At 42.2% G+C, this 26,241-nt stretch overlaps 2 protein-coding genes across 10 annotated transcripts in view; one reads left to right on the top strand and one right to left on the bottom strand.

Moving 5' to 3' along the window:
- The window catches only part of LOC120900464 (wiskott-Aldrich syndrome protein family member 2), a 29,221-nt gene extending 28,958 nt beyond the window's left edge, over positions 1-263 (bottom strand). Inside the window, exon 1 of one of the 3 annotated variants that reach the window (XM_040307506.1) lies at positions 4-263. The gene's annotated coding sequence lies outside the window, so the exon portion shown is untranslated. The remainder of the gene's footprint in view (positions 1-3) is intronic. The other 2 variants (XM_040307507.1, XM_040307509.1) reach the window with 2 other exon arrangements.
- Positions 264-2,684: 2,421 nt separating this feature from the next.
- LOC120905195 (nicotinate phosphoribosyltransferase) lies at positions 2,685-25,375 on the top strand. 7 transcript variants are annotated; one of them, XM_040316063.1, is made up of 12 exons: positions 2,685-2,738; positions 3,681-4,070; positions 8,251-8,421; positions 8,540-8,666; positions 8,762-8,845; positions 8,949-9,076; positions 17,450-17,590; positions 17,673-17,844; positions 18,695-19,342; positions 22,043-22,308; positions 22,382-22,791; positions 22,882-25,375. In XM_040316063.1, exons 2-12 carry the CDS (start codon positions 3,965-3,967, stop codon positions 22,957-22,959), a joined length of 2,331 nt encoding a protein of 776 aa, XP_040171997.1. In that variant the 5' UTR covers positions 2,685-2,738; positions 3,681-3,964; the 3' UTR covers positions 22,960-25,375. The 7 variants fall into 7 exon arrangements, with proteins under 7 accessions (XP_040171997.1, XP_040171993.1, XP_040171995.1 ...); XM_040316059.1 differs by having other exon boundaries at positions 2,721-2,738; positions 3,113-4,070; XM_040316061.1 differs by lacking the exon at positions 2,685-2,738 and adding an exon at positions 2,745-3,318.
- The last annotated feature ends 866 nt before the right edge of the window (positions 25,376-26,241 follow it).

Below are 26,241 nucleotides of genomic sequence, written 5' to 3'. Positions count from 1 at the left end.
TACCGACTTCTGCCACAACGCCCGTCGACCCGTCTTCACGACGCGCACACGCACGGACGCACGGTATATCTTCCGCTCAAGGCGATGGCAAAACCGGGCCAACTCACTTTAGGTGAAGAATGTTACACGATACAGCAAATCACTCTTCCAGGAACCAGTAGAAACCAGCAATCGACCACGGGAACAAAAGAGATACGCACCCGATGCGACCTCCTCGGAGTGATTTCGCCTTTTCCTTTTTCTTTACGCCTTCGAGTCACCGTTTGCTCCCTCTCTCTCTTCTAGCGGTTCGCCCACGGTAGTGGTGGTACGGTGGCAGCCGGACCGGAACGATGATTCCGGATCGATACGATCCTGTCAGTTTGCTGCAAATGTCAAATCCGGTACGAAAACCGAACCGAATTTTTGAAAACCATTGAAAAGTATGCAAAAATGATAAATCAAATGCATTTTAAAATAATGTAGATGTTTTTCGAAAAACTTTCCGACATTAAAAAACAAACATTTACACTAAAATTATATTGAACAAAGCATACGCGACATCACTTCAAATCAATGTCACCTTTGTATGGCAATCAGGAATGCACAAGGTTGCTTCATAGCTGTTTTTTTTACTGACAGCTACGATTCAAAATTCGAACAATTTTTAGATGGTGCACTGTTTTGTATGAAGAGGCTACCATGTAAAATCCTGTTCTATTCAATACAAAGATTACATTGCGTATTGAGGAGGTTATTAGAGCACATTGTCATAATAAAAACAATTCGACAGTTTTGCCAGCATGACAGCTTGCGTTTGCAATCGCGCTCAATGTGGAACGGTTTTTAAAGTTTTTTTGTTTATAATGTTTTGGTGAAAGATAGTCCGTTTGTATCAACTATTGTTTTTTCATTGAGAGTTATTGAAATTTTCCCAAGGTTCATAAATTACTACAGGTCGGTCCGTCCAGATTCTTCTACTTCTTTGGCCCAACAACTAACTGTTGTAACTCTTGTAACTGAAGTGAGCTTGGCTTTCAGTGACTTATTGTTACCATAGCTGTCTAGTTTACTTTGACAAATTTTCATTTCACAGCAAGGGAGTCCAATGTTACTTAGCAAATCATAAAAAAGTCCTTAGCAACCCTAACTCCCTATCCGCCTAGCTCCATAGAAATCTCTTTCCATCATGGCTACCAAAATCAGAGCTAAAGACCCACTAGTAGTCTATCTAGGCACCTTGAGTTTGCCATTTTTTGTTAAGACAATGTGCTCTGTTTACCTGTTTACCTTAGAACGTAATATCATCTTTGTATTGAACTGTAATTTTACAACAGCACGGATTAACGGACAGCCGAATAAAAGGTACCCGGATAAACACCCGGCGTTGCACTGTACTTGGGTTGTCATCTAAACAATGAGGTTAGTTTGAGCTTTGATTCTTCACATTTGTAGTCTGTTAAACTATATACAGGTGTCCCCCGAGATACGACTGTATTTGGGACCGAAAAAAATGTCCCAAAGCAAGGCATAAGTCGAAATACAGTCATTATCCGATATACGCTATCATTCGGGACCGAGTGCAATAGCGTATCTCGAGTTTTTGCGTATAGCGAATTCTTATGGAAAAATAGCTTACACTACCGGTTCGAGGGTTAAAAATATTGCCACAGAGTTTTGCATTAAAGTTTTTTGTTATAAAACAGGTATTTTTTGCACAAATTTAATGCAAAATGCGTTAAGAATAATAAGGAAAATAAAAAAGAGCATAACATAATTCAAAGAATGAAAATATTTGCAAAAAACCAAGGTGTGTTTATTTAGAAGGTGAATTATTAGCGCGTTTGCCGGGCGCCATCATTGAGTATTGTTATGTCAAATCGCATACAATTTTCTATACCCCCCTGCAGCCCTTCCCGATTTCAATACCGGAGCACCCAGTATTGTTATGTCAAGTCGTGAAATGTCAATTTGCTCTGAAGCACTTCACCTCCTAATATCCATACACCTTGCAAAAAACACATGGAGCTGTCAAATTTAGAGAACTCGCTTACTGCGAATTCGCGTATATCGAGTATTGCGTACTGCGGATAATTGCTGAAGTCTTATGTCGAATATCTGTCAATATAAAATTTATAACCGAAAGAGAAGAGTTGGAAATCGTTGAAGGTCTATGAAATCGTGTATTTTATTTAAAATAATGTAAGATAATGTATTAATTTTCCTCCAAAAACCGTTTACACGACAACGATATTCAAGACCTGGGAGTTGTGGGATCTGTGGAAATGTGTTTGTAACGACGAGAAACCGATTCTCAAAATAATCTCAAATACTTTATGATCTTCTAAGATACAACCCGTTTTTGAAGATCCAATGAATTTCCAAGGAAATTCGAAGTGAGGGAATTTCCAAGGTGTTTTGTCCAATAATTACCACAAAATCTTGCCTCACACTTCTTTTGAAATTTGTATGTAGAAAAGTTGTTTTCATCTAAGATGCCGTGAGCAGAGCTTACTTTGACAGAAGTGATCGCCTCACAAGCAAATGACAGTACTTTCGTGTGGGACACTTTTGTAACCCAAGTGTCACGTCGGTTTGTCGGTGGTTCTACAGTCTCGGGTTTAGTTTGACACCGCTGACCATATTTGTTATTTGGGAACGTATTTATTCTCACACAAACAAACTCGCTGCTTGGGAACGGTTGTCCTTCAAAGTACCTTCATGAGAGAGCCGACTGCTGTTGCCGGAGTGCAGTTTTTGTAAAGAAACCTTCATCTAACGTATTACATCGAACAAATCAGCGTTCATCAAGTCATCTACCCTGGGCACAGCAGTGATTTCGTGAAGTTTCCTCCCCCTGGCAAACTTACCCAAAGCGGTGCAAAAACACGGCCCACCACAGAAATCCTACCGCCTACCATCTCAGTCTCGCCGTCGGGTGGGGTGGTGGGGAGGCGCTCGCGCGCGCGTATATTTACGTCCAATATAGCACCAACACTAGCGCATAACCGGTTGTCTGCCAGTGTGGTGTGCGTGTGCGCGCTGTGTTGTGTGTGGCGGGTTCTCTTATAGCTTGCGGGAGAATCGCGTTTGCTTTGCTCATTCAAATCTATTCTACTTTTCCACCGCAAAGGTCGTGATTTCCTTTCCCGGAGCAGCAGCAGCAGCAGTTGAAGCAGCAGAAGGAATCATAGCGGTGTATGACCGTGAGCACAGGCTTCGAGCACAGGTTCACGAATAGCCCGAGCAAGTCGTGTTTGTGCTAAGCTCACACACAGCTTCGTGTTTTTTGGCGGCAGCCGTGCACTTTTATCGTTGTGCTACTGTTTACATTTTAAGGTGATCCGTTGTAATCATTGTAATTTGTGAGTTAGACATCAAATTGTGCGTGTGTGTGTGTGTGCGTGTGCGTGCTGAAGATAGTTTGTCTCCCAACCACACTCGACTCGTTTTAAAGTGTCACCCCCCCTCTTCGACTCCGAACCACCCTCCTTCACCCCGCTTCACCCTTCCTTTGCGATGAGAGTGTGATAAAAATAAGAACTAAACCACTGCGTGCATTAACATTGTTGCTAGAGACTGGGCGGAGATGATCGTGGTGTTTGATTTACGCGTGTGTGAAATAGAGCAATATCTTTAGACCGTGCGTAACCTTTCATTCTTCTGCCTTCTCCTCCTTTTCCCTTCCAACCCGAGTGCAGCACTGACACAAGATATTTCCTGTGAGAATAATCGGTCGTCGTGGTCGTCGTTGTTGGGTCGTTCATCATCACCGCGCGTAATCACTGTGTTGCTGAGGTCAAAGCGTCGTAATCGGTACACGACTTGTGCCCTAATCTTGCCCTGTGCGTGCGATACGGCCTACAGGTTCGACAACACAGTAGGCCGTTCGTACGCGGCTTGAAGAACAAAACGATAGCGTGAGATCGCGTGTGTGAGAAGCGGAAGCAGCAGGAAAAAAGCCGGAGAAAAGGAAGAAGAGGAGATGTCCTCGTTAAATCGCGAACTGTCCACGGACAGTGCGTTTGCCGCTGGCCGCAACAGTTGGAATCGCCACTATCATAACAGCGTCGTGCAGCCTCTGTTGACAGGTAAATACACGTGTATGTGTGTCTGTGCGAGAGAAAAGGATAGAGAGATAGAAACGGAACGAAAGAGATAGAATCATTTCTAATCACTTTGGGGTTTTTTTTGTTGTTGCTGTGTGTTTGTTTGCGAACACTAATTGCAATACAGCAGCTCGACTCGATTGATTACACTCGAGATGATGAACTGTCAGCTGGCGTTGCACCTATGCATTTTAATAGGTAAGGGTTCCCCCACCCGCTTTCCTATTGCCACCATCAGCTGTCAAACGGGCGGGGTGGGAGGGTCAGCTGTGTATATTTTTTGCCATCCAAACAGGCGGTGGAAAGCGCTCCATTCCGCCAGCCGATGTCGGGTGAAGGTTTTACTTTCGATTTCCGCCATTCATGAGAACGTACTCGCGTAGTAGTAGTAGAAGTAGTACGTGAACGAGCGAGTAGTGTGTTGTGGTGTGTTATAATTTATTTGTGTGCCTCTCTCTCTCTCTCTCTCGTGTGCACCCGTCCGCGTGTCCCCGACCTGGTGGTACGTGGCCAGGACCACGACCGAGTGATGGTTTTGTTTTGTGTTTTTGGCACGAGATCCACAAGCAATTTATGCAATTTGCACACACATTTCGCTAGCCGCCGGGTAATGCCGTTGTTTGTAAACAATTCAATCCTCTTTGCCTTTTGAGTGGGCGATCGAGGCGATTTGATTGTCTTTGAAGCAAAAATTTGTCCACTAAGAGTGTTCTACTGAGTGTTTCTAAAAACTATGTGAAACATTTGTTATTACATTTCAGGGATAAAGGCTAAAAATCGTCTTACGAATAGAAAAAAAAGAAAAAAAAAGATTAATTCCTTAGGGGAATTTAAAAAAAAGATCGGACTTTCTTGGAAAACAACCAAAAAACCTTGGGAAACCTGTATGCTCATGTTTTGTTTGTAGACCGTTCTGTCTCTCGTTTTGAATTTTGATAAAATTGCTAAACATCTTAACAGACCTTGTTCTTGCTTCGTTAATTTTTGTTGTTGTTTTCCTTCCTTGCATAATAAAGTCATTGGAATCATCACCCATTTTAGTTAATAGTGCCTTTCATGGCTAGTTTTTTTTTCTAACGAAAAAGCAGGGGAAAACCTGAACTAGGTATACATTTTATGTCGTATTTATAATAGCAATGTATATGAATAAGCAACCAGATTTTTGATTGTTGAGACAGAATTGGTAGGGAAACCCTTTTGTGCATTACTTCGTAAAAATTGAGTGAAACGTCTGACATCCGTTAACATTTATCCACATTCTAGGCTTGAATGGGGTTTAGACAGTGATGTGCTGCGAAAATTATTTGTATTATTTTGTGTTTTGTCCTATGTTTCATTAAATTTGTTTGAATAAAATAAAAAAAAAACAAGAAAAATATCTTCTATAATAGTAATAGTGGTAAAAAGCTGTCATATCCAAAATTAAATAAATAACATATTTATATTTTTATATTTCTTGTATAGTATGAATTAAAAATGAATTTGATGTTTTTAACTTTTCATGATCGTGGTTTGTAAAAAGCAAGTTGTGAAATTTATTGCATTATTGCTGATTTAAACCTCATCATAATTTCATCAGTAGATTGTAAATAATATTAATTGAAGATGGATGATGAGAGCTAGTGGTAAAATTAAAATCTAAATAATACATAAAATACATAATTCAAGTACAGCAGGTTTTGGATTTACATCAGTAATTGTGATTTAAGTTTAAAAAGAAAAACATGGTTTTGGCTGATATAATACAAATAAATATAGGGAAAGGTTGCACGTATCGTAACAAAAACAATTGGTATTTAAGAGATTCGTTTCATTATTCAAAAGAATATTAATCATTATGATGAGTTAGCCTCTGGAACAAAAATTCATTATTCATCGTTAGTCATCGGGGATCGTCTGCGTCGCTTCCTTAAGGATGTGCAGAAATGAATATGAAAAACTTTTTTTGTATCTTATGTTAACTTAGCTGATATACGGATTCAGTATTTTGCTTTTCTGTAAAATAAATTCAAGATAATACTGAACAGCATAGGAATGAGATGAGTTTTTAATTAAAATTTTTTTTTGATTTGCGCATACAAAACAACTAGATTGTTGCTTTAAATTTATTACCATTTAGATAAGATGCTTCATGATGGATCATGGGCAGGAAATTAACTTAGTGTGTGGTCGCTAAGTTTGCAAACAAAAGGTAAAACAGTTCATTAGCTTGATTTTTTTGATGGACCGTCTAATTGTTTAGCAGGCAAGAACCTAATCAAATTCATAAAAAAACACACACACATAGCTGACCTCAAAGCCATTCATACTAGCTCTGCACACCTTATGATTTCCCGTCCCTCTTGCGCGTTATCTTGCTTATCTTTCGTTGGGGGAGCACATATCCATCATCATAAAAGAGCAATAATTATCTTTTAGTTGGTTACTCCGCTGCAACTGAACGTCTCGTCCGGTATTTGCATCCCACACCGGCGCTGATAATACAGTGCGATAGTGTTCATACGTGGTTGTATTATTAAACACTGACCGATAAGAGGTGATGCAAGATGGAGCAACTACACTCTGGCCCTAGCGCCCCTGGATGTGTTGCCCTTTGTTACACTTGTCTCTTCTACCGTTGCCATACGGAATAACTGTCTGAACGTACACCATGGTACACAACGAACTGTCCCTGATACCAACATTGTTAGCCGTTTACAGCAAAACTAATCGTTATTTGTTTGTGATGCATTCTGGAACCAACTTTGCACAGTGCAAATGTAATTGTGCAGTACAGCAAAGGGCGTTGATATTGCATCAGCTCTCGTTTCTTTCCCGGTCGCTCTTCACAATCGGTCAATGGACAATGGATGAACTTTTGTCTTCCTGGTTTGTTTATGTTACTATTTTCTGATCTATTATAGCGTTCTGCGTCTTGTTCTTCGTTGTCGTTCGTTTATAGGTTTTGTTCTGCTATAGCAGAGATGTCAATCATACGGCCCGCGGCCTTCGCGGTCTTGCGATGCGGTCCACGACTCCTTGCATAAAAATATATTTTGCACACCTTTTTCTTTTTGGTTCGACTATTAAAGCCATCAATCAGTGTGAAGATGAATTTTTTTCATTAAAAAAATGGTTTTTGGTGAATTTGGTGAAATTTTGGTAAAGATATTAAGGGAAACCCATATTTTGGCAATGTTCGTTTGGTTTAATGTAGCATAGAGTAGTCAAATACGATCAAATAACAGGAGTTCTTCAAATTGGAGAGGTCTCAGATGAGAGAGAGAGTTCACTGTAATGAGGAACAATATACATTACTGTAAATTGAATTTATTTGGAGTAAATCCAAATTTCGAACAAATCAGAGGCTTATGGCAAGATCAAAAGAATGTGAGACAAAATATTTTGTTGTAATTAGTTTCTGATATTGAACTTAACTTATGTTTTGTACAAATTTGTACTGTTACTACAACAGTATGAATTGAAACGGACCGCTGACAAACCAATTTTTGTAAGTTCGATAAAAAACTAGCTTTCTACCTAGCTTTACCTATTTTAAGTAGCTTTTTGAGCCACGTCGTCAAATGAGTTTGACAGCCGCTGGCTTAGCCAGTGATCTTCCAATTATTGTTTTGTTGTTGTTTTGACAGTTTCTTCTGCTAAATGTACTAAATGATCGGGCTTGAATTGATATCGATGGGATTTCGAATTAACATGTCTATGATTATGATCTTTGTCGCTTGTCTGTATTGCATTCGACTATGTTTTCATTGCTTCGTCTTTTCTTATCGTAATTTTCCTTAATTCGTATTACGTATTTATTATTTAAGTTGACTTGAAATACTGATTAAAATATGGAAATATGTGGCCAAATAAGGTATTAAATCTCTTCTATACACATTTGGCGTCACCGTCTTATGTATCTGCGCTAATTGCACAACATTAACAACACCAAGAGTGTGTTCCAATATTCCAATTGGATTTAAACGCATAATTGTGACGGGTAAACCAACTTGTTAAGAGTATACTGCAAACTATAGGATTACAAATAGGAATGTATTAATGTCAAAATCTTCCGAAACAACCTTCAAATTATCTGTCTTATCTCTTATTAATACTATTGTACACGCTTCGCGAATCGCGCCTAATGTTTCATTCCATTCTTTCCCCTTCCCAATTCCAGATCTGTACCAAATAACGATGGCGTACGCTTACTGGAAGTCGGGCAAAATCGACGACCACGCCGTGTTCGATCTGTTCTTCCGCACGAACCCATTCCAAGGCGAGTTTACGATCTTTGCCGGGCTGGAAGAGTGTTTGAAATTTCTCGACAGTTTCCACTACTCCGAAACAGGTACGTGGCATTGCACTCGCCGATAAAAAAAACCGATGTGTGTGTGCGTGTGTGTTTTGCTAACCTGTTTTGCCTAATGCGCGTTCTCTCCCTTCTCTTCACACCCCTTTGGCTACAGACATTGAGTATTTGAAACATGCCCTGCCCCAAGGCATCGAGGACGAGTTTTTTGAGTATTTAAGCCAACTGACGGCGAAGGACGTCACGCTGTATGCAATAGAAGAGGGATCGGTCGCTTTCCCAAGGTAAGATCACGAAGGCGTTTCATATGCCAAATAGGTGGAGTTTGATTATACAATCTATTGGCTGTGGCTTATCTTGCTTCTTTCCCCCCCCACAGAGTTCCCTTGATAAAGGTGGCCGGGCCGCTAATTATAGTACAATTGCTTGAAACAACACTTTTGACGCTGGTAAACTATGCGAGGTAAGCAATCAGCCGGCATGATGTTGCCGTGGCGTAACGCAATTCCTTCCCAGTTCAGCACGCGTTTGTAACACATTTTATCAAAAACGATTTTTCTTTGCAGTTTAATGGCCACGAACGCCGCCCGGTATCGTATGGTCGCTGGGAAGCACATACACCTGCTGGAGTTTGGGCTGCGCCGTGCCCAGGGCCCGGACGGGGGCCTCTCCGCCTCAAAATACTCCTATATCGGTGAGCAAAAACGGACGATGATGATGTAATATAGCGGGCGTGTGAAACCAATGCATGGCCCCGATAGTATTTTGCACCCTTAAGCCCTTCCCCATGTTGTCCTTCTTCTGCGATCGAAACAGGATCTACCTTTAGCCCCCCCCCCCCCCCCCGGGCGTTGCGGGTGGATTATGAGCCGATCCCGGCGTGTCAAACCGACCTGCTTCTTTTCCCCCCATAAGAAGGGGAAGGAAGGCACAAGAGAAGAAGAAAGGTAAAGTGTTTGTTGGCAAAAAGAAACGCTCTTCCCGTTTCAGCACGTTCCACAGAGGTCCTAAGTAAGCAGGGCGGTGGAGGACCCTCCAAACGGGGGTGTCGTGTGTGCGCCCTTAAACGACGGACCGCGCGTTGTTGTACTGCATTTGCGCGCGTAACCTTGGCAGCATGTCAAAACACCGGAAGACTCGGGGCAGGCACATTGTGCATTATGCTGATTCTTGCTACTCCATGCGAGGAAACTTCTATTCCGAAAGTTCGCCCCGCCAATCAAAAATACAACACACCGGCCCGAAGGTAGACTTCCGATCGCCGAGTCTGCCGCGACACCCGTCCCCCTGAGGTCCGACAGTGTATCGCCAAGGTTTGTTTGGCTCGGTGACGACTTATGGCTGATACTTTTTGATTGTTTGGTTGAATGTTTTGTGCTAGCCGAGATTTGGCGGCATAGGGCGTAGGGCGTAGGAAAGGGGGGGGGGGGGGAGGGTGTAAACAAAGCTCTTCTATGAGGGGCTTGGCTTCTGTGTGTGCATATTGTGTTTTTTCCCCGCGTTGTCGTCGTCAAGCTGAGTTTTGATATTTGCCCACAGAACGGTACCAAAGTGACGACCTCTAAAAGGAGATTTGATCGGGTGTGCACCTCTCTCCCTCCCTCCCTCTAGCGTTATGCATTACTCTGGACGCATTCAGACGTGCACAGTGTATATCGATCGTTTGCAGTCAATGTCAATGGTAAACGATCAGCGCTAACCTTGGCTGGTGGAAGTGCGCGAAGTGCAATGTCAAAATCACGCGCCGCGGAAGCAGCATGCAATCACGACGGGCTGGGGATCGGCACGAATCGACACAAACTTCGTGTCAATCATGTCGATTTTTTAAAACAAAACAAAAAATTGTTATTCTAAAAATATAAATTCTGCAATAATATCACGTGACGGTGTCGCTTTTATGAGGCACCCTTGTTAGGTGTCAACTGTCCTTGGGAGCTTTGTGCTAGAAAGTTTTTATAAAGACGCAGTACATATTCGTCCCCGTTGCGCAATTCAGACGAATTGTGTTTTACGCCAAATTTGTCTTCAAATTTTACACTTTATTCGGTCGCTCTTTGCGTGCTTGCGGGCAAAGCCACATACAAGAAAGTGGATTAGGGCTAAGCTTAAGCTACATTTCACTGTACCTAAAATATCAGTATTTTAAATCAAACACGTATCGATCGATCAGCCTGTTCATGGCGAGCAGCCACACCAGAAACGAGAACACGCTGACGAAGAAATTTCGTATCCCCAGCGCAAACTGCTCCTTGATGCGGGCCTGAGCCGCCTGTTTAGCTCGCTCCTTTCGATTGCTTTCCATTATGGTTCTTTGCGTGTCGCGAATCACACCGGTACAGTCACACTGTTCCCCCGTAGGAGCAGCAGGGCTTTGCGGATGGTGCGACACATTGAGGCTTAGCTCGGCCCAAAGCAGCCGGGCCAGCGCGGGCGGTGGGATGAACCGATCGTACACGTCCGTGCGCACCAGAAACAGCACCCCGATCAGCACTTTGTCCCTTACCTTTTGGCAGCCGTAAAACACAACGTAACTGTCACCGTCGGTAGCGAGAACGCGAGCCCCACCGAACCGCCGATAGTGCCGGTACAGGTTCTTGTAGCTGTGCAGCTGCTGGTACAGCTCGGTGGCGGGATTTTCGCTGTACAGCGTAAACTGGTACAGCTCGGTAAAGTTAAGACAGTTGTAGTGGATCAGGACGAGCCCGCGCAGATTCTCGCTGTGCAGCCGGAGACAGCCGGCGAAGGGCGAAACACCCGGCGGTACGTGAAACATGGACAGGTAGCTCGGGTGCGGGTCGGTGTGCGCGTAAACGTACCACGTCTTGAGGTGGAAGAAGTTTCGATTGACGTCCCGTATCGGGGAGGGCAGCTGCAGCGATGGACAGTCGCCATGCTCGAGCTGATAGGAGCGGGCCGGTTTGATGGTGCTGCCGATCGAGAGAAGAAGCGTAACGATCGTCGCCTCGGTTGCTTTCATTTCAACTGGGGAACGGATGGGTAATAGATTCAATCAGTCACATCTCACAAGGAGGTTAGCAAAGTAAAAGCAGTGCTGTATACGTTACCGAAAACTGTTGGAACATGGCTTTAACTTGGTCATGTTTTCCGTTCGCTTTTGGAAAATGTTTCGGGATCAAAAATTCTTGGAACTGGTGGAACAGGCGTTAATTAAGCTGCGTGTGGCTTCAACAGACACTTCGTCACACTAAAGGACGGACGGCCGATAAACTTACATTGCAAGTGGAAATACCAATCCAGTAAAAAGGGCGTGGGATTGTGTTTGTGTTTACACTTTCATTAAAATCTCATTATGTGTAGGAAATTTCGACAATTTTCGACACCCGTCAAAGGGCGTGCCGGTGTGGGTTGTATCGAATTTCGCAACCAGCCTTAATGGCCGAACGAAATGCTTTCCTTCGAAGGGAGCATAACGATGCTCGGTTCAGTTGATTCGTTGTTGCTGGAGAATCAAGAAGCTCCTCATCCATTCGTGAGTGGAAGAAGATCTCTGTGCCAGGTGAGAGATGGGAGCGCGTGTAGCAATGACGGTTATTCTACGCATAAATATGCCATGTTGTACAGGTTGCGGCGATTTTAGTGCTTGTCGTTTGATGTCGTACTTCTGTTTCCAGTCCTTTCTGGTTTGGCCCAGGTGGTACAGTACGTACCACCCAGCAACAGTGTTATGTGTGTACTGTAACCCTTCCGATGCACAGGCACGAGGATCAAATAAATCGTAGCCATAAGGACTGGCAGTACCCACCCGACTGGCTACAGGCAATTTGTCTGTTCTGCCAAAATGCCCTTTTGATGACACGCGATTTTATCGATGCACACAGCCTATGCGGCATCATAAATAGCACCGCTAAAGACCGGGTGGCCTTTGGGGATGGTTACGCGACGATCGTAAATTGTTCGATCGAGCGTGACAGTGTGTTTCGGCGCGCCAAGCACGCCGATTGTGAATTATTGTGCTGGCGGAAAAAAAGAGTTATGTCTGTCTGATGGGAGCAAACCATGCTGCGCAATGAATATCCAAGGGTAATAATGATTAGGTAAAGTGGGCTGAATAGTGAGATCGATCAGTAGTGTGTTGGAATAGAGCACGTGTTTTAGTGCTGTGGTTGAGGGTTCTTTTATTTACATTTCGCAGAGTCTGAACAAATAAAATGATAAATTGATCTCGATGTTGCTTTGGCTACAGTCCCGTACTGCAGTCTTCAAGTCGCAAGACATAATAACAAGTATATTGTACCAAGATTCATGTAATCTAGGTAAGCTTGGTAGCTTAATATTGGATCTCAAGGAGCAAGATATTACAGGGTTTCGAATCATATAAGAGAATAGTTGAATCACTTAGGGGAATGTTTGCAAATCGGTAGCGGAATGTTGCATGCAAGCTGTGGAAGTTTGCAATCATATAGGGGAGTGTTGCAATCGATTAGGGGAATTTTGCAAGCGTACTTTGGAGCTGTCATCAGACTGTGGGTGCCGCTGTAAATACCTCAAAATATTTTCGTCAATCTTACTAACTTATCATGTTTAATTATGGCTCTGCAGTAGGATTTATTTAGTTTATCATGTGTACAGCTGAATTCCACACGAAAACAACTCCAAATGATGTTTAAAAAAAAGCATCATCGGTATCAATTCGAAGCTTTTTACCACGGCACCACAGTCTGATGACAGCTCCACAGTACACTTGCAAAATTCCCCTAATCGATTGCAAACTTCCACAGCTTGCATGCAACATTCCCCTGCCGATTTGCAACATTCCCCTAAGTGATTCAACTATACCCTTATATGATTCAAAACTCTGTATGTCATTAATTAAAGATTTTGCTCGGATACTGTTTTATGCGGCAGAATTAGCTACACTCGATTAAAAGAACTATTCTTATTTTTTGTTTTTGAGTTATAAGCGAATATGATCTTGGAATGTGTTAGTAGACACCTTTCGTAGATACATTTTCTCGCATTTTTCTTCAGGGTTCAACTCAGTCTCTCTTTGTGTCGACTAGAGTCTCACTTTTCTCGGATTCAACATACTAACTCTAGTCCATATAGATACGCAATTCTAAGGGATGCAATCAAATCATTCTCTGCGCCGAATAGTAACTTACAGGGTTTTCCATTCCAATTAACAACTGTCCACTGTCTACTAGCAATCTTTGATTTGAAAAACACGATTGTCTACCACTTACAAACAAGTCAAGCCGTTTTTGGTACACTGTCCATTTCAATTTCACAATTGTCGTCTTCAAAAACACACGTCAGATGCGGCACGGGTTTGGCTGGAACGTGTATCACTTGTCTGTAAGAATTGAACCATGTTGTAAACAGGTCTTGATTGAATATCAGAATATGGGAAAGCTGAGCAATTTGGACATGTTAAGCAGTTTTATCATTTGGTTTTAGTTATTCTTGGATCGTTACAGTTTTTAGGTTATTTTGGGATGTTGTAATTTTTTTTTTCACTGGCTACAAGTAAAAGCACCGATAAATGTCAAAATTTCTGCATTGTGTTGAAAGATTAAAGTATACATAAAATGCCTAACATGTCCATGTTGCCCAGCTGTCCCAACTACAAGTGATACACGTTCCAGCCAAACCCAAAACAAACCGTGCCACATCTGACGTGTGTTTTCGAAGACGACAATTGTTAAATTGAAATGGACAGTGTACCAAAAACGGCTTGACTTGTTTGTAAGTGGTAGACAATCGTGTTTTTCAAATCGAGGATTGCTAGTTGACTGTGGACAGTTGTTAATTGAAATGGAAAACCCTGTACTCTTTTGGGATTCTATGGATCCAGTGTGAATGAAATTCCAGTCATAAAAATAGAATAAAAAGCCGTGCCTTTGGTGGCTCTTGGGATGTGTTCCGATAGGAGTAGGATGGGAGAACCTATATTATCCATCAGCGGATGTTCACATTCCTTTTCATTGTAGAGTGAGAGCATCTTTACTTTATTGCAAATAAGAAAGCGAGCCTTCCGGGTATCTCGGCGGGCTCAATGTAGCTCCTCAAACTCATTGAAGCTCCCGAAGCTCAATGTAGCTCCATACACTCTACATAGCTCCGTTACTCAATCATTGCCCTCAATCAGAGTCGTTAAAAACTTTTTTTTGCATTAGCTGCATGTAGGTAATAAGTTTCGTAAATAAAACTACTTACGAGTCTGACCTTTACCACGTAGCTAGATCCAACTTTCCAGGGCAAACTCTTTTCTTCACAAATTGTCAACAATAATATTGCATTTTCTTTCGTATTCGATATTCTAGTAAAATGTAGCTAATAATTTATAATCAAATCTCATGCAATTTCTTTGTCCATCGTGACATGGTCGCATAGCACGGTAGCTTATTCAAAACCCGTCCAAAAGTAGCATACTAAATCATAATATGATTTGGACGATTGTGTTATGCGCGTTGCTGCTGTAATTAATTTATTATAATAACTGCAGGATGATTCACGCTGCTTCGAATCCTAAAACAACGATTTTTACTACCCCAATTAGTCATTGCGGGCCATTTTTTTGTAGTATTATTATATAGGCTGCTGTAAGAAACAAAGAAACAAGGAGACACCAAAGAGACAAGGCACGATGTGCCCTAAAAATAACATTCAACAACACGCTTGTCATGCATTACTGCAGTAGAGGCTTCGGAACTGAGCACGAAATGTTGTTAGAAAAATTAAACCTCCCCACGCACAAACAAAAGGGTACACATTCTCATATAGTAGAACTATGGAAAAAATGCAGTCAGAATGGAAAAGAAAAAGCTGCATACGCTTTTTTGTTCGAAACGCTCGCAATGGAAAACCCAGAACCGTTTCGCAGGACTGTGTTTGGGGGGTCGCTTTAACGCTCAACGCGCTCCTGTGCGCGACTCCTTTCCCTGCTGCCTCCCCACCGTTGGTGTGCTCTCTGGCTCGTGGCAAAGATTGATCAATAACATCACCATATAAACTAAACTGTTCCTGTTCGTTCGTACCGATATGCCGTTTCGATCACTGCAAGGCGTTGGACGGAACGGAACGGAAGAGCGAATACAGTACGGTGGCAGAAAGTGCTATACTATTCTTTAACTGCGTTTATTACAGACCGATTTGGAAAATGATGTTGCAAATTGCATGATGCGCTATCATCATGCGTAAAAATAATGAAATATGCACAAACGAACGGAAAGGTCGCTTGTGTGCGGCGGTAAAATAGGGCGTGGGCATGATGACTTCGGGCTGTATAATTCTAGTCTAAGTGGAAGTGAACTACGAGGAACTGGAGCTGGAAAAAGAATATGAAACAAAATTGGAGTGCATAAGACGAGAACAGTCGTCCTTTACGTTATTTGTATATTTACGCGTAACGCCTGTGGATATCTAACCCAAGCAGCATTCTGATTGTTTTAATCATTGTTGATGGGCGGATGTTATTAAGGGACGGGTACATTGTCCGTACTCGCTAGTGTAATTTCGATTTTCATTTTTCACGCATCTGGCGGCGACTGACCGAAGCATTTTGCCAAAGAATTTGGAGTCGCTTCAGAAGATATGTTATTTTTCCATGTTTTGTACTTAAACTGGGCTTGAAAGGCTTTGTAATCGATCGATAGATACGGGTTTGCACACATTTCAGTCATTTTTGCGTCAAAAGTCGATAAAACCCCCATTTAATTTTGCGATCCGGCACGACCATTCCCTCGATGACCAAAAAAAGCTTCGGTAAGCCGCCGCCATATGTGCTAGTGAAACTCTAAATTACACTAGCGAGTACGGACAATGTTGTTGTGCGAAAGAAGAAGACTCACATACGCTTTTGAGACATGGCAACTGTCCAAATCTGACGAAACCTTCGAATAGCTTCCACCAGTCGCCTCGCCATTATCGAGTAATGTACACGTGCCTTTAAATACCATTTAAAGAGTTAAAAAATGCAATCGTCAGTCAGGATTCATCAATATTAATCTTAACAAACAATTAATTTAGTGACTTAAACATTTTGTGTAATACCACTCATCGCAAACATTACACAAAAATCAGTTCTATTTTAGCTGAAAATCGTTTAATTTGAGATAGGCGGGACTTTGAGATATGTGAATTCTTCTTGGTCTGCATCAATAGGGTATCTCGAGGATCACCTGTATATACAGTAGTTCTCCGAGTTACACGAATTATACGTTCCGGAAACATTCGCGTAACTCGGATTTTCGTGTAAGTCGAATATCACGTTTTACAGCTAAAATATTCTTGAGTAGTGTAAACATCTTGAGTTTATAGTAATCTTGGGTTTGTGAGCATCTTGGGTTTTGACAAATACGATGTCCGAATAAGTGACAGTGTGCGAGCTGTCAAAGCAAAAAAAAAAAAAAAGAAATAAGCCTCGGGGAAAAGACCTTCTACAATAAACTCCTTGTGAAAAAACTAAAAAAAAACCGTGTATATTACAGTAGTAATGATTTTTGATTGAATTTAGTTCATTATTCAATTTATTACTTATTTAATGCGATTCGTGTGGAAAATTCGGTTATTTCTGTCTTTTTTGTGATTTCAAACTTTGGGAAGAATTGCAAATTATTTTTCATTTGACAGTTGATGGAATTTTTCTGTACTATTATTTTTTTTTATCGTAATGACCATCACTAGTTGGTTGCGTGGATGACAAAAGTACTCTCAAAATGTAGCTTGGGAATTTTATTTGGTTAGTAGCGCTCCTCGAAGTAAACGGCTGTAGAGGCAACGACGGTGAAAGAGAGAGAGAGATAGAGAGAGTGAGAGCAATAAAAACTATTTGTAAATGAGCCAAACACGCCACTTGTGGAAAGTTGTCAAGGAAAGAATTTGGGGAAAAAAACCTCAAAAAGCGAAACTAGGTTAGTAACACAGATTCTTGATAAACTTGCCTGTTTCGACACACCCAACCGATCTTTGTTCTGTTCCTTCCAGCTGACAGTCCCCCCAATAGTGCCCTCCTACCCCGTTTTACTAAATGAAACACCATTTATCATCTTACTTCATGTGTTTGTTTGTTTTTATTTATTTTTTGCACCAACAATACCTTTCCCAGGTGGGTTTGATGGTACATCGAACGTGTTGGCCGGCAAGCTGTTTAACATTCCAGTGAAGGGTACTCACGCACACGCCTACATTACCTCGTTCACCGGAATCGACGAGCTGAAGACGCGCGTACTGCAGCACAAGGAGGATGGTAAGGCTCTATTTGCGCTTCTGGTTGTGTTGCGTCAGGATACTTCTTGCGCTCATGTCTTTCTTTCATGTCCTTGTTTTAGGAACGACCCGCGATTTGCTGGAGCTTGCGATGGAACATCGAGCCGCAATCGCGAGCGTCCTGGACGTTTCGACGGACGAGAGCAGCGAGGGCGAGCTGGCCGCGATGGTGTCGTTTGCGATCGCGTTCCCGGACGGGTTCATGGCCCTAGTCGACACGTACGATGTCAAGAGGTATTCCGCTTCTAGGCTCTACTCTCTCGGATGTTGTTTTCGTTTCTGCGTTTTTTTGGGTGTTACTTACCTCATTTCGTTGTTTCCTTCGGTTGTACTGTTACTCTTTCTACACCTTTTCTTTCTTTCTACTTCACGTGTATCTTGTTTTTCTATTTTTTCTTAAATCGATTTTGTTCTATTCGTTGTGTTTTCGTACATTTGTTTCGTTGTTACGTTCGATGTGTCGTTTGCGTCCTGAACTCTGGTTTGTGTAGGTTTAGTTTTCTTGTCCCGTATCCCACCACTTCGTTTCTCTGTCACTTGTGTGTGGCTCACTCCCCAAATTGATCGTGTAACTTGTGCCTGTAGGTGATGGAGGTAGAATTGATCATTCTGAACTGTTTGACGGTGGTTTCAATGGAAGTTGTTTGGAAGCGATTGTTGTAGGAAAATCTAAGACCAATATGTATAGATTTGTTCCTCTGTGAATTATTGCGCAGCTATAGTTATTAGCAAAACCTGTACATCTACCCTCTGGGCATAGAGAGAGTGTGTGTAAAGGGCGGTGTTGAAGCGATCATTATCCTTTCTGCACGTTCCGAGAACGTGACTGTGTGTGTCTTTTTCCTCTGTGTTTAATGTCTGCCCGTCCTTAAACGCTCCAGCCTTAAGCTGTAAGCAACAACAAAAAAAAAGTACATCTTCATCCTGTTCGCTCTGCTACTACTACTAGCTCATGCTTATAACAAAACCCCCTTTCCCCCATTATTCTTCCTCAATGTTGTTTCTATATATATATACAATCTCTCGTGCCCCCCCCCTACATCACCGATCGCGATTTCACGGGGTACCATCTTCATCAAACCAGCGATAAAGCTCTCGGTGAACCGACGGAGGAACTGTCCGATCCGCCCGATAGCGTTGTGTGCGATTCGCTCTGTGCCGGTCGGCTGCTCGATCAGGACGCGGATGCAGGTTCGCTGCTTCCGGTGGGGTGTACCGCGCTGCCCGAAATACCGGAAGAGGAGTGCAACGGATGCTGCGCGGAGGAGCACGGCGAAACACCCTGCACGCTGCATGACGATGTGGATGTGGAACCATCATCGGCAGGCGATGAGCAGGAGCAACAGGCTGAGGAGGAAGCAACTGAGCCGGACGCGGCGGAAGAATCCTGTCCACCACCATCGATCACGGTGGAAGATGAAGACGAGGTGCCGGTGGGAGAGGGCGAACCAGGCAAAGGTGGAAGCGATGAAAATGGCAATGAAGACATTGAAGATCAAAATGTACGTAACGCAACGGAGCAGGAGCAGGAGGAGCAGGGCGAAGATGATGAGTCACATGAGAATCAGGTCGATGTACCAGAGGAGGAGATTGAGGAGCAGAAGGAAGAGGATGATGGCGGTGGCGATGGTGGTGGTGGTGGTGGTGGTGAGGATGAGATTATCCGTTGTGCAAACTGTGAAGCATTGAACACCATGATCCATCATCTCAAGTCCGTTGGAAAGTCCTTCAGGTAATGAATGGCACACACACGCAGAATGGCAATGTGATTCCCAGTGCTAAGTTCCACTACACCACACAGCAACACACATACATAAATACACCCCCCAGAGAATGCTAATGCGTGCCCTTTCGTCCATAATTCCATCGTCCGGTACCAACCACACTACACCACCAGCCCATTCTATTTCATTAAACACGTTCTCTCGCAGGACTCAGTATTTTAACGATCAGATTAACGTGTGTGTGTGTTAATTTGCCCTTGATTTTGGTGTGAATGTGTGCGTGTGTGTGAGAGGCTCATTGTTGGACTGTCGAGACATTAACGATCCTACTCCCAAGTAACTAAACGATCGAGACATGATCGAGCAGTTTGATTTTTGCATCCACCTGTCATTACTGTCATGAACTTCGCAGTCGCGCTCGAGAACCTTCAATTTACCTTAGTTGCAATGTACGTGCACAACACACACACACATATCGATTTTTTGCATGCATAAACTTCTTACTCGCCCATAACAGTTTAAATAAGGATTCAATTTTAGGGCGGAAGGTGCTCCCGTGTTTGAAGCTTGTCTTTTTGTCCTGTAATGAATGTTTTTTCTTTGTTTTTTTTTTTACTTGTTTTTGTGTTTAGTTGCTTTATTTTGCGTTAATGTTAGTGTTTTGGCGGGTTTTACTTAACACATTAACACACAAGTTTTGTGCAGCACACACTTTGCATGAAGCAGGGTGAGCCAATTTCTTGACATAATCAGGTGGCAACACATAAATTAAATTTGTATAACATAAGCCAACGTAATAATGTCATTTTGTGTCATCGTGTGTTAGTTTCGTGTTTTCTTTTCGTTCTCTTTTCTGCTCAAAATTCGTTTCCCTAGAGGAGGACCTACCTTTCGAAGGACTTTCCAACGAGACATCAGTCAGAGAAATTAGTGCAACTGTGAACATAGTTTAGTGTTTTAGCAAATTTGTGGTTGAATTGGACACACGTGTACAAAGAAAAAGAGGTTACAAGTGATTATTTCGAAAAACAAAACTAAAACCACAACCAAAACTTCCATTGAATCCGCTCTGTCAAACAAAGCAGACGTTTAGAAGTGTTTGCTACTTCGTGAAGAAACAAAAAAAAAAAAAACGCTCCTCCTCACCCCTATATTTGGCCACACCCATACTCTATCTCTCTCTTTCACGGTATTAAACTCTAAATCAAACATTCCACCCTAATTGATATAGTTCCATCGATCTCTTCTCTTCTTCGGTTTCCCGTTTTTTTTTATAACATATTGTTTTCCATTTTTACTCTTACTTTTCACTATTTTGTTCTTTTTTTTCAAATACTTCAAAATCAAAAATATTGTACATATACTTCCCCACAGTCCGAGAGAGCACTCTGCATGGCTTTGTGTCTGAATAATGGTTGTTGTATGTTGTATGTTGTTGTTTAGTGCTGGCAACGGCACCATTTAAAAATTTACATATGTTGGTGATCAGTGCATTTATATCTATGCTTAAATACCATCCTTTTTAATGGCAAACTATATCTATGCTTTTATACCACTTTCCTTTCTGTTTTGTTTTGGCTTCTCTTCTCTTCTCCTTTTTACATTTTCACGTGGGAAAAAGGGTATCCCAATATGTTTTTAAATAAGTTCTAAAGCATTTCTAAGCTTTTACCAGATAGGTTTGAGTATTTTGAAGAAGTTGTCTTTAAAGTTCTAAGAATTAGTATTTTTTAAATTTTTTTAATTTAATGGTATACTTTTCACATTATTATCTTTTCTATTCTATTCTTCAATTTTCTCTTTGTTCATGTAATAGTGTTTTTTGTTGTGTTTATTTATTTAATCTTTCTTTTCTTCTTTCATTTGCATTTTATTTCTGTTTCATCGCTTATTCTTTGCTGTTTTTGCTGCTATATTTTCTCTTTCATATTACCGCCAACTTCCATAACACCTGCTCCCCTCCTATCCACCATCACAACACTATACCATCCTTACTTAGCCGAACGTGCTGGCTTGAGCGTTCCCTTGCCGAGTTTAGTAGAGTAGCGGCACATCATATAGAACTGCTCAGCTATTACGACTTGACCCGCCACCATCACTCCCTGTCGAGGTTAGCATTAAAGAGCGGCTTAGTGAGTAGTAGTAGTAGTAGTAATAGTAGTAGTTCTATAGATGAAAAGCAAAACAAAATTTGGTATAAAATTCCCGTCCAATGTATCGTTCGTGGTTGGTTGTGGTTGTCCCCCCTTGCATGATGTGTGTAATTGGTAGAAGCTTTTTAGATTGTGGTTTTGTTTTAAAAATATCATTCATGCTAATCCCATATTTGTATTAGTCGTTCAGTGTTGAGTGCAAAACTAATTGTCGTACCTCATTGTGATCAATGTTCAACATATTGCGCCATTCCTGCATCATTCCAGTAACTGGTATTTCGTTGTCATCTCACTACAAACGCTAGGCAGCTGGGCCTTTTTCTTATAAGAAACATTTTCTCTACATTTTTCCTTCCTATGATAAGCTGCTATCGCTAGGGTTTTTTTTGGAGTAATTGATCCCGTGTCTAATACAAGATCTTTTTCATCTCACTTTTGCGGCGCCACCTTTCTGCCTTATGTGTGGTGTGCTGCTGGTGGGTTATTTCTTTTTATTTCTTTTTTGTTCCTGCTCTGTCGAACAAACAAACAAACAACCACACGTGCGTGCCACAGGAGCGGTTTGCTGAACTTCTGTGCCGTAGCGCTGGGGCTGAACGATCAGGGCTACCGTGCGATCGGCATTCGCATCGATTCCGGCGATCTGGCGTACCTGAGCTGCCTGGCGCGCGAAACGTTCGAGCGCATCGCGGAACGGTTCAAGCTGCCGTGGTTCAGCAAGCTGACGATCGTGGCATCGAACGACATCAACGAGGACACGATACTGAGCCTGAACGAGCAGGGCCACAAGATCGATTGCTTCGGCATCGGAACGCATCTGGGTAAGAGATCTTTCTCATGCTGGCGGCTTTTTATGAACCTTGTTTACTAATTACACTGCGCTCGCTCTTTCAGTAACCTGTCAGCGGCAGCCGGCCCTCGGTTGCGTGTACAAGATGGTGGAGATTAACAACCAGCCCCGGATCAAGCTGAGCCAGGACGTGGGCAAGGTGACGATGCCGGGCAGCAAGAACGTGTTCCGGCTGTACGGAGCCGATGGGCACGCGCTGATCGATCTGCTGCAGCGGGTGGACGAAAACCCGCCCGAGGTCGGCCAGAAGGTGCTGTGCCGCCATCCGTTCCAGGAGTCGAAGCGGGCGTACGTCATTCCGACCCAGGTCGAACCACTGTACCGGGTGTACTGGGCTGAGGGGCGTGTGGCCCAGGTGCTGCCCTCGCTCGAGGAGGTCCGGGAGCGGGTGCAGGCTTCGCTGCGCACGCTGCGCCAGGATCACAAGCGGACGCTGAATCCGACCCCTTACAAGGTACGTGGTGTGAGGGTTGTGCTGAATGGAGAGACGGATCTTACAACCACACGCACACACACTAACACGCATTTCTACTACTGGTGACAGGTGGCGGTAAGCGATAATCTGTACAACTTCATCCACGAGCTGTGGCTGCAGAATGCACCGATCGGCGAACTCTCATGATAAGTCGGTGGTCACGCAAGACGATGGAAATTGGCACTCTGGTTCACACACACCACCACCACAACACACCTTGTAAAGGTGTGGTGCGCGTGTGTTTGTTGGCAGTTTGTGTTCTTCGATTTCAGTAAACAACATTGATGCAGTGTTGTGCGGTTTATGGTTTTTTAAGTTATATGTTTCGTTTTTCTTTAGTTGTTTTGTTTTTAAATTTCATCCCAAAACCAGTGGAAACTCCTTTCCGTGGGGTGCTGTTCCTGAAACAACTTTCACGTTTAAAAGCATCCGGCCCGTGGGAATGGCAGGGGAAAAAAGAACAGCTATTCTCAAAACTAATCCCCTTTTTACCAAGGGTGCTGTTAGGATCATCGCACAGATTGTTTGTGTGTGTGTTAGTGAGTGTATTTTGTGTGCAAAGTAGTAGTGCAACGTTTGTCAGTAGATGAAGACAGTTTTTACCGGTAAAACCACATTTCAATACATAAAACACATACTCGAACGACGGAATTTGTTGTTTGCGCCCCAGAGCCGTGCAATTGTATGGTAGTGTAGTAGGCAATAGGGAGCTGAAAGTCTAGCAGGTGCGATATAAAATGTTGGTTGGTCTTTCTCCCCACTTGCCCGAGCTTGGTCAGCGCTCAAGCTGGACGACTGTGGCGTTCGTGGGTTACAAATTGTTATGATGCGCGCTAGATTAGTTAATGTAGTAGCTACACTCTTTCCAAGCCATAGGGGTTTGCATGAAAGCTTATTTTTAATCGAATAAAAACACGGCACCACAAACAAACAAACACGTACCAGATTGTATCACAAACACACCTCTACGGGAACCTGCAATACGTTGTTAAAGCATACATATATTTTTAAATATATTCATATTGTGACAGTCATTCCTTTTTCTCCAACACGATTCCATTCCCGGCTCTGGAGCAGACTGGAGGATCAATTGTTGGATTAATAGTTTCTATAGACAGAGAAGCGGTGTGGCTAGTGAGAAAAGAGAGAACAAAAACACATAGCTCTCCAACATATTCACCCATAACAACAACTAAGCGCACCAAAAAGGCATTTCTAACCCATAAAGCTCCTTAAAAGTCCACAAAAGCACATGTAAACCATTGAGCAGCGTACGTTACAATTTTGTACCTTCTTCCAATAAGCAAAAACCCCAACAGGAATCCCAACAGGACAGGACAAATGGAAGTAAAACGATTTAAATTTGCCCCGCACCCAGTGCGGCGCGATCGATATTATCCCTTTTAGCGACCCAAAGGGGGGGAAAGGGAAGCGTCTTGTGATATTGATGGATTTGTTGTGTAGAGTGTGAAAGTTCGTGTGAGAGCGTTTAAATGATAAAATAGTAGAACTAACGTTACCAAGTAAATGTAAAATGGCAAGCAATTTGTTGCAAATTCAGAAAAGATTTCGAGAACAAGGATAAGAGGATGATCTGCTGTTTGTTATTTGTGTAGATCCATATACGGTGCGAAAATGAGTTTAGGAGATTGAAAAACAATTTAAAAATGAATAAACACAGTACAGAACAAGCTATATAATGTATATGAGTAGATGTGGTGTGTTCTATCTAGGGCGCAAAGGTGTGCAGAACTCTTTGCTACAGCAAACGATCACCGTGCCTTAAAATTGAGTTACACGATACACACATTTTGGTAGGATGTTTTGGCCACACAGACACACACCTGCTCTGAGTAAATACATTGCCAGAAATGTGATAGTCCGCCCCACTGCAACACACTTTAGTTTAGAAGAGGGAACACAACAAAAAGGCAAACAAACAGCAATAATTAATTACTCTTTTAAAAATAAGCTTTCATGGTATGGATTTCAATTACTCTGGTTTTGGCAAAGCAATACTTGGTACAGTGTATGAAGCCGGTCAAAGGCATTCCACTGTTTGCAAATGCAAAAAAATAGTCTAAAATATGCTAAACTTTGCAACTTTACACTCCTACATTGCACTGCTGCTGCACGATGAGATGATGCATTCCTTCGATTGGACAGTGGGGGCGAGCAACAGCAAACCAACCCCATGGAACATGTTCTCGTTCCGCAAACACATAACCAACACACACACTTTCTCTTGTACGAGCAACTATGTACAAGAAAACATTTGAACGTTTCACTATCCTGGGGTTAAATGGGGCTGAAGAGAGTTGTTTTTAACGCGACACTTATTTACTGTTGGAACACGTTTAGTGGTGTAGCTGTAAGCTACGAAATAAACACACACACACAACACAAACACACAGTAATAGTATGCAAACTGTTAAATTGTACGAATTAAACACGCGCGGCTGGTAGCTTGTGACGAGGGATGATGGAATAAAATGTGTGTTGCTGCGGGGAAGAGTGTACCAGCAGGAGGGAGGAGGCGATCGGTATGGCTTAATAATGTGTATATGTGTGTTTTAGAAAGTTTTCTTTACTATGGAAAGAATTTAGCTGGGTGCTTCATGGCTGTATATTTGGTATAAAGAAGTAGTGATCAGACCTGTTTCGGAAGTATGTCAGCTGGGCTGGATCAATTTTCATCAAAGTCCTATTTGTTTCTTATCAGATTTTGTACATCGGTCTACATACCAATCAGGGAACTAAGAACTATTGGATTCTTTTGGTAAAAAAATCTAACGGCTCCGCGATCAGATCCACTTATATTACCAAATCCATGATTTCTAATGGCCAGCAAAATGAGCGACTTTTCGAACTGGATCTTCCAATAAGACTTTTTTTTTTTTTTTTTTTTTTTAAGAGAATCTTTTCTCATTGTTGGCTTAACGATCTACTCGGTCATGCCGTTCTTTACGACCTTTATTCATGAATCGCTTACTGATTCATTAATTTCTGAATAATATTAGATCTTTGAAACAAAAATACAATTAAAGTTGATGAATCCTTAGAGAACCATGAATCGCTAAAAATTCATAAAACACTGAAGAATTATGAGCCTCAAAAGATTCATGGTTATCTAATTGATTCAGGAATTCGAAAGGTGTATAAATTTTTATCAAAAGATTTTCCATCTTTTTCGCCCTTGATTGTGGTAAGGTGTATCGATACAGAGTTTTCCATGAGTTCTCATAGTTGTTTGACACTTTAAGAAAGAGTCATCTTAAGTGACATGAACTAAATGTAATGGGAATTAGACTTTATAGCACCCTTGTTGGACAAATTCAATAGAAAATCCAACATATAAAGTTCATTTCACATAAGAAAGTGTTAAGGAAGTGTCTCTATGAGAACCTCTGGAAAATCCTGTAAGCACGA

The sequence above is a fragment of the Anopheles arabiensis genome, chromosome 3 (genome assembly GCF_016920715.1).
Source record: "Anopheles arabiensis isolate DONGOLA chromosome 3, AaraD3, whole genome shotgun sequence".
Classification (NCBI taxonomy): domain Eukaryota; kingdom Metazoa; phylum Arthropoda; class Insecta; order Diptera; family Culicidae; genus Anopheles; species Anopheles arabiensis.
Note: the sequence above shows the minus strand (reverse complement) of the source record. Positions and strands in the feature narration are given on the sequence as shown.